Below are 7,500 nucleotides of genomic sequence, written 5' to 3' on the forward strand. Positions count from 1 at the left end.
TTAGCTTTAGATGAGATTTACCACCCACTTTAGGCTGCATTCCCAAACAACCTGACTCTTTGAAGCCGTATCACATAAAGACGAAATCGCTTAAGCCAAAGACGGGATTCTCACCCTCTATGATGCCCTGTTCCAAGGGACTTTTTTGCTTAGCTCGTCTGGAAAACGGCTCTTTAGTTTACAATCCGGTTTAGCTAAGCCAAACAGGTTCCAACTTTGAGCTTTTCCCTCTTCACTCGCCGTTACTAGGGGAATCCTTGTTAGTTTCTTTTCCTCCGCTTATTGATATGCTTAAGTTCAGCGGGTAATCCCACCTGATTTCAGATCCAATTTTAAAATGGTTTGTATTAAAGAAATTTGGCTTAAATAAATGAGCCAAACTACTTTTTACTTGGGAACCGTTCTTATGTCTGCCCAGATAAACTAGCACCGGCAACCATAGCCAGGTGATTTTTATAAAGTTTGATCTGTTGATAACCGACAAGATTCTTTTACAAGCTTTGCTTAAGATGATTCAACGGTATAAATACCATGATCTATCCATAATCAAAACAAATTCGAATAAACAAATTGTTTTGTGGTTGTTCTGTGATGCTGAAACAGGCGTGCTCACTGGAATACCAGTGAGCGCAATGTGCGTTCAAAGACTCGATGATTCACTGAATTTGCAATTCACATTAAGTATCGCAGTTTGCTACGTTCTTCATCGATGCGAGAACCAAGAGATCCGTTGCTGAAAGTTGTTTTATAACCTTGCGGTCATGTTAACTTTTAGTTTTCCAACTAGATTCAGTTCTTCAGTAAGATTTTGTTTTCCTATAGGGATCAGCTCGACGGTTTAATGACCAGCTATTTTTAAATCCCAAGGTACGAGACGATTCACAAAGTTTTGTTAGACTATCAGACCAGCGTAAACGCTGAACTGTAGACAACATTGGTAATGATCCTTCCGCAGGTTCACCTACGGAAACCTTGTTACGACTTTTACTTCCTCTAAATAGCAAAGCTTGACCTAGTTCTCATCGAAAGCCGGTTGTTGCCAACTAGCTCCCAACAATCCCATATTCTTGCTGTAACCATTCAATCGGTAGTAGCGACGGGCGGTGTGTACAAAGGGCAGGGACGTAATCAACGCAAGCTGATGACTTGCGCTTACTAGGAATTCCTCGTTGATGAGCAATAGTTACAGAGCTCAATCCCCAGCACGACATAGTTTCAAAAGATTACCCAAGCTTCTCAGCCAAGGTTATAGACTCGTTGACTATGTCAGTGTAGCGCGCGTGCGGCCCAGAACATCTAAGGGCATCACAGACCTGTTATTGCCTAACTTCATCCTGCTTAGCGCAGGTAGTTTCTCTAAGAAGACAGAAAAGCCGAAGCTTAACCCAACTAAAAAGTTGGTCTGTCTATTTAGTAAAATAAGGTCTCGTTCGTTATCGGAATTAACCAGACAAATCACTCCACGAACTAAGAACGGCCATGCACCACCACCCATAAAATCTAGAAAGAGCTTTCAATCTGTCAATCCTTCTTATGTCTGGACCTGGTGAGTTTCCCCGTGTTGAGTCAAATTAAGCCGCAGGCTCCACTCCTGGTGGTGCCCTTCCGTCAATTCCTTTAAGTTTCAGCCTTGCGTCCCATACTCCCCCCGGAACCCAAAAACTTTGCTTTCGCTAAGATTCTGAATAAGCCATAATGTACTTATCCAACCTCTAGTCGGCATAGTTTGCTGTTAAGACTACGACGGTATCTAATCGTCTTCGATCCCCTAACTTTCGACCCTGATCAATGAAAACGTCCTGGGTGAAATGCCTTCGCAGTAGTTTGTCTTCGGTCAATCCAAGAATTTCACCTCTAGCGACCAAATACAAATCCCCCCAACCGTTCCTATTCATCATTACAATGGTCTCTTAAAACCAACGAAATATAGAGCCACGTCTTATTTCATTATTCCATGCTAACACATTCAGGCTTATAGCCTGCTTTAAACACTCTGATTTGCTCATGGTAATTTGTTTGGCCTTATATCTAACCGACCGAAGCCAACCAGACAGTACCAAACGTGAGAGCCATGACTAAAGCGAACTAGACCAATGAAGATCAAGTCACCTAGCCAAAAGCTACTATTCGACTACGGACGTTTTAACTGCAACAACTTTAATATACGCTCTTGGAGCTGGAATTACCGCGGCTGCTGGCACCAGACTTGCCCTCCAATAGATCCTCGTTAAGGGATTTAAATTGTACTCATTCCAATTGCAAGACCTAAAAGGCCCTGCATTGTTATTTATTGTCACTACCTCCCCGAATTGGGATTGGGTAATTTGCGCGCCTGCTGCCTTCCTTGGATGTGGTAGCCGTTTCTCAGGCTCCCTCTCCGGAATCGAACCCTAATTCCCCGTTACCCGTGGTAGGCAATGTAAGCCTCTATCTTACAATCTTAACCTGATAGGGCAGAAAATCGAATGAACCGTCGCCAGCACAAGGCCATGCGATCAGCATTGAATTATTATGAATCACCAAAAAACTGGCTTTAACACCAGGTTGGCTTTTACCTAATAAGTGCACCCCTTCCGAAGTCGAGGCTTTTGTTGCATGTATTAGCTCTAGAATTACCACGGTTATCCAAGTAGTAATGAATTGTCATGTAGATCATAACTGATTTAATGAGCCATTCGCAGTTTCACAGTATAGAATTTGTTTATACTTAGACATGCATGGCTTAATCTTTGAGACAAGCATATGACTACTGGCAGGATCAACCAGGTAACTACAAATGTTGGTTCAGCCAGCTAATAAATTAGCTAGCCGAAAAGACCACAATGAACATAGAGCCGGTCAAAAATGACCAGCATTAATACCCAAAGCAGCCCACCAGAATATGTTGTTTCCAATGTTGTAAAATTATTTCTTTCAGCTCTAGCTTCTTTCGAAGCCAAAACCTCCGTAAATAATATCCATATTGCCAGTTCCACTGTTTTTCTACTGGAATCAGGTAAAAGTAAACTTTTACCAGACAACAGGTAGATGGATGTTATAATCTTCAGGCCATCAAATAAAAAATCTGATTTCCTTCGAACACTTTCACCCGACATCATCGTACATATATATTTATAGCCAAAGGCCAGTAATACACAATATTTCCCTGGTCCAAATCCAATAAATTGGATCTGTAGATTATTAGCAGCACAAAGACTACCCCCCAACAGATGTTCCCAAAAATTCGCCGAAGCAAAAGTATATGGTTCGAAATATGCGTCGGGAGACCAGCAAAAGTTTCTGGTAAAAAAAACTTTTACTAATCCGAGCAAAAGAGGCACCAGGTAAACTTCGGGAAGAATACCCCACGCATAGAACTCTCTGAAAAAAGATTTTTGAAACAATTCCAAAATTAATTGTTATTGAGATTTCAATCATCTTCTCTCATACATATAATAGGGGGGTCGTTACAAATTCCGCCAAAGGTTAAAAACATTAAATTACACTTTTAAACCTTTTTTTTCTGGGCTTGAATTATATGCATAACAATTAAAAGCATAATTAGGTTTGTTCCATATATGGTAACCAGTTGACAACAATGGCCAACTATGACACGGGTGCCATGCATTGTGGCTCGTTTTTTATCCGTGTGGCACTTTTGGCTCATTTTTTTACATTTACCACCCCTTTATTTTACCATGTTTACCCTTTTATTCACCATAATTCAATATTGTCTACTATGATCGCCCTTTTGCATGGAATGATCGCCCTTTTGTTTACAAAGATCGACGGTTTGTTTATGTTTACCAAGATTGCTGCATGGAGTCAATTGTTTACCAGGAATTTATTATTTATTTACCAGGATTGATCATTTATCGACCCAAAACATTTCTTTATACATCGGATGGATCGGTTATTGACCGGATGCATTATTTATTTACCAGAACTCATTATTTATTTACCTGGATCGATCATTTATTGACCGGATTTATTTTTTATACCAGGATTCATAAATTAATTAATTAAATTCATTATTTATACATCGGCTGGATCGGTTATTGACCGGATTCACTATTTATTGACCAGACATATATATTGTTCACCAGGATCGATCATTTACTGACCGAATATTATTTTTTATACCAGGATTAATTAATTAATTAATTAAATTCATCATTTATACATCGGATGGATTGGTTATTGACCAGGATGCATTGTTTATTAACCAGGCATATATATTGTTCACCAGGATCGATCATTTACTGACCGAATATTATTTTTTATACCAGGATTAATTAATTAATTAATTAAATTCATCATTTATACATCGGATGGATCGATTATTGACCAGGATGCGTTGTTTATTGACCAGAAATATACATTGTTTACCAGGATCAATCCTTTATCGACCGAATATATTTTTTATATCAGGATTCATGAATTAATTAATTAAATGCAACATTTATGCATCGTATGAATCGCCCATTTACCAGGATGCATTGTTTATTGACCAGACATACACAATGTTCACCTAGATCGATCATTTGCTTACCAGAATTTGCTCTCAATGGACTGGTAATTATAGTATTTGAGTCATTTAGTTAACCTAACCCATATTTCGACTAGGATAAATACAATTTGGGTCATTTAATTAACGCAGCCAACTTTTTGACTAGCATCAAAACAATTTGGGTCAATTAGTTAATCGGTTTATTATTAACTGGTATTAAAGCAATTTGGGTCAATTAGTTAATCGGCTTGCTTTTATTAACTGGTATCAAAATAATTGGGGTCATTTAGTTAACATGACCCACTTTTATTCACCAGGATTCCCCAGTTGGGTAATTTAATATACCAGACCCGCCTTTTATTTAATCTGACCATGCTTTTATCTACCAGGATTCAATCATTTGGGTCAATTAATTAATTAGAGTATAAATAATTAAGCAGACAACCGTTCCATTGACCAGCCTACCTTTAATCGACCAGACTATGCTTTTATCTACCAGGATTCTACCATTCGGGTCAATTAATTAATTACATATAGTTAATTGACCAGACTACCGTTTAATTAACAAGGCTACCTTTAATCGACCAGGATTCTACCATTCGGGTCAATTATTTAATTACATATAGTTAATTAACCAGACAATTGTTTAATTGACCAGACCACCGTTTAATTGACTAGACCACTGTTTAATTGACCAGGCCACCGTTTAATTGACCAGGCCACTGTTTAATTGACTAGACCACTGTTTAATTGACTAGACCACTGTTTAATTGACCAAACTACCGTTTAATTGACCAGACTACCGTTTAATTAACCAGACTACCGTTTAATTGACTAGGCTACGATTTAATTTACCAGCCTACCTTTAATCGACCAGGATTCTACTATTCGGGTCAATTAATTAATCACATATAGTTAATTGACCAGACAACTGTTTAATTAACCAGGCTACGGTTTAATCGACCAGACTATCTTTAATCGACCAGACTATGCTTTTATCTACCAGGATTCTATCATTCGGGTCAATTATTTAATTATATATAGTTAATTGACCAGGCTACCGTTTAAATAGCCAGACTATGTTTTTATCTACCAGGATTCTATCATTCGGGTCAATTAATTAATTATATATAGTTGTTTAACCACACTACCGTTTAATTAACCACACTACCGTTTAATTAACAAGACTACCTTTAATTTACCAGACTATGCTATTATCTACCAGGATTATACCTTTTGGGTCAATTAATTAATTACATAAAGTTAATTGACCAGGCTACCGTTTAAATAGCCAGACTATGTTTTTATCTACCTGCATTCTACCATTCGGGTCATTTAACTAACCAGACCGCCTTTACGTTAACCAGAATTTGCTTTTATCCACCAGGACTCTACCATTTGGGTCATTTACTTAATTAGATTATAGTTAATTAATCAGATCGCCTTTGGTTTAATCAAACCGCGTTTTAATTAACCAGACTGCCTTTAATTTAACCAGATCTTCTTTAAGTCTACCAGGATTCTACCATTCTGGTCAAATAATTAATTAAGGTATAATTAATTAAGCAGACCGTCTTTAATTTAAGCTGACCGCCTTTAATTTAAGCAGACCGTCTTTAATTTAAGCTGACCGCCTTTAGTTTAAGCAGACCGCCTTTAGTTTAAGCAGACCGTCTTTAATTTAAGCTGACCGCCTTTAGTTTAAGCAGACCGCCTTTAGTTTAAGCAGACCGTCTTTAATTTAAGCTGACCGCCTTTAGTTTAAGCAGACCGCCTTTAGTTTAAGCTGACCGCCTTTAGTTTAAGCAGACCGTCTTTAATTTAAGCTGATCGCCTTTAGTTTAAGCAGACCGTCTTTAATTTAAGCTGACCGCCTTTAGTTTAAGCAGACCATCTTTAATTTAAGCTAATCGCCTTTAGTTTAAGCAGACCGCCTTTAGTTTAAGCTGATCGCCTTTTAATGAACCATACCACCTTTGGTTTGACCTAACCGTATTTTATTTAACCAGACTGTGCTTTAATATACCAGGACTATATCATTCGGGTCAATTAATTAATTATATCAAAGATAATTGAGTAGACCACCTTTGGGTTAAGCCAACCGCCTTTAATATAACCAGACCATATTTTATTTAACCAGACTATGCGTTTATCTACCAGGATTCTATCATTCGGGTCATTTAAGTAATTAGACCATAGTTAATTAATCAGACTACCTTCAGTTTAACCAGACCACCGTTTAATTAACTAGACCACCTTTGGTTCAACCAGACTGTATTTTATTTAACCAGATCATGCGTTTATCTACCAGGATTCTACCACTTGGGTCATTTAATTAATTAGACAATAGTTAATTAACCAGACCGCCTTTAATTTAAGCTAAACACCTTTTAATTAAGTTGACCACCTTTGGTTTAACCTGGCCGTATTTTAATTAACCAGACTATGCTTTTATCTACCAGGATTCTACCTTGATGGTCAATTAATTAATCAGACCCTAGTCAATTAATCACATCGCATTTAATTTAAGCAGACACCTTTTAATCAACCAGACTAAGCTTTTATCTACCAGGACCGTACTATTCGGGTGAATTAATTTAGCAAACCGCCTTTTAATTAACTTGACCATATTTTATTTAACCAGACCATGCTTTTTTCTACCAAGATTCTCCAATTCGGGTCATTTACTTAATTAGACTATGGTTAATTAATCAAACCGCTTTGGGTTTAAGCAGACCGCCTTTTATATGGCCAGTAATATACTGTTTGGGTCATTCATTTAACTAAACCGCCTTTTACTTAACCGTATCCACCTTTTACTTAACCATATCCACCTTTTACTTAACCATATCCACCTTTTGTGTAATCAAACCGCTTTTTATTTAGCCAGTATAACCCTATTATACCCGATTATTTTGGATTATTTTAATCTCCTATATAATTATTTTTTTTTATATGTAATTAATCTACGGCCATACAGATAGTAACACACCGGATCCCGTCTGATCTCC

General features: G+C 37.5%; 3 protein-coding genes across 3 annotated transcripts; 1 reads left to right on the forward strand and 2 right to left on the reverse strand.

Annotated features, from left to right (window-relative positions):
* Positions 1-591: 591 nt before the first annotated feature.
* PHYBLDRAFT_156837 (hypothetical protein) lies at positions 592-1,550 on the forward strand (the record flags this gene model as incomplete). The annotated part of the gene is made up of 2 exons (XM_018433521.1): positions 592-623; positions 1,253-1,550. The coding sequence occupies 2 exons, from the start codon at positions 592-594 to the stop codon at positions 1,548-1,550; spliced, it is 330 nt and encodes a 109-aa protein (XP_018283109.1).
* Positions 1,551-1,712: 162 nt separating this feature from the next.
* On the reverse strand, positions 1,713-2,502 carry PHYBLDRAFT_153824 (hypothetical protein; the record flags this gene model as incomplete). The annotated part of the gene is made up of 5 exons (XM_018433270.1): positions 1,713-1,909; positions 2,034-2,085; positions 2,167-2,223; positions 2,301-2,390; positions 2,437-2,502. The coding sequence occupies 5 exons, from the start codon at positions 2,500-2,502 to the stop codon at positions 1,713-1,715; spliced, it is 462 nt and encodes a 153-aa protein (XP_018283110.1).
* Positions 2,503-2,804: 302 nt separating this feature from the next.
* PHYBLDRAFT_176448 (hypothetical protein) lies at positions 2,805-3,646 on the reverse strand (the record flags this gene model as incomplete). Its single annotated transcript, XM_018437777.1, has 2 exons — positions 2,805-3,356; positions 3,494-3,646. The coding sequence occupies 2 exons, from the start codon at positions 3,644-3,646 to the stop codon at positions 2,805-2,807; spliced, it is 705 nt and encodes a 234-aa protein (XP_018283111.1).
* Between the last annotated feature and the right edge of the window lie 3,854 nt (positions 3,647-7,500).

The sequence above is a fragment of the Phycomyces blakesleeanus genome (assembly GCF_001638985.1).
Source record: "Phycomyces blakesleeanus NRRL 1555(-) unplaced genomic scaffold PHYBLscaffold_64, whole genome shotgun sequence".
Taxonomy (NCBI): Eukaryota; Fungi; Mucoromycota; class Mucoromycetes; order Mucorales; family Phycomycetaceae; genus Phycomyces; species Phycomyces blakesleeanus.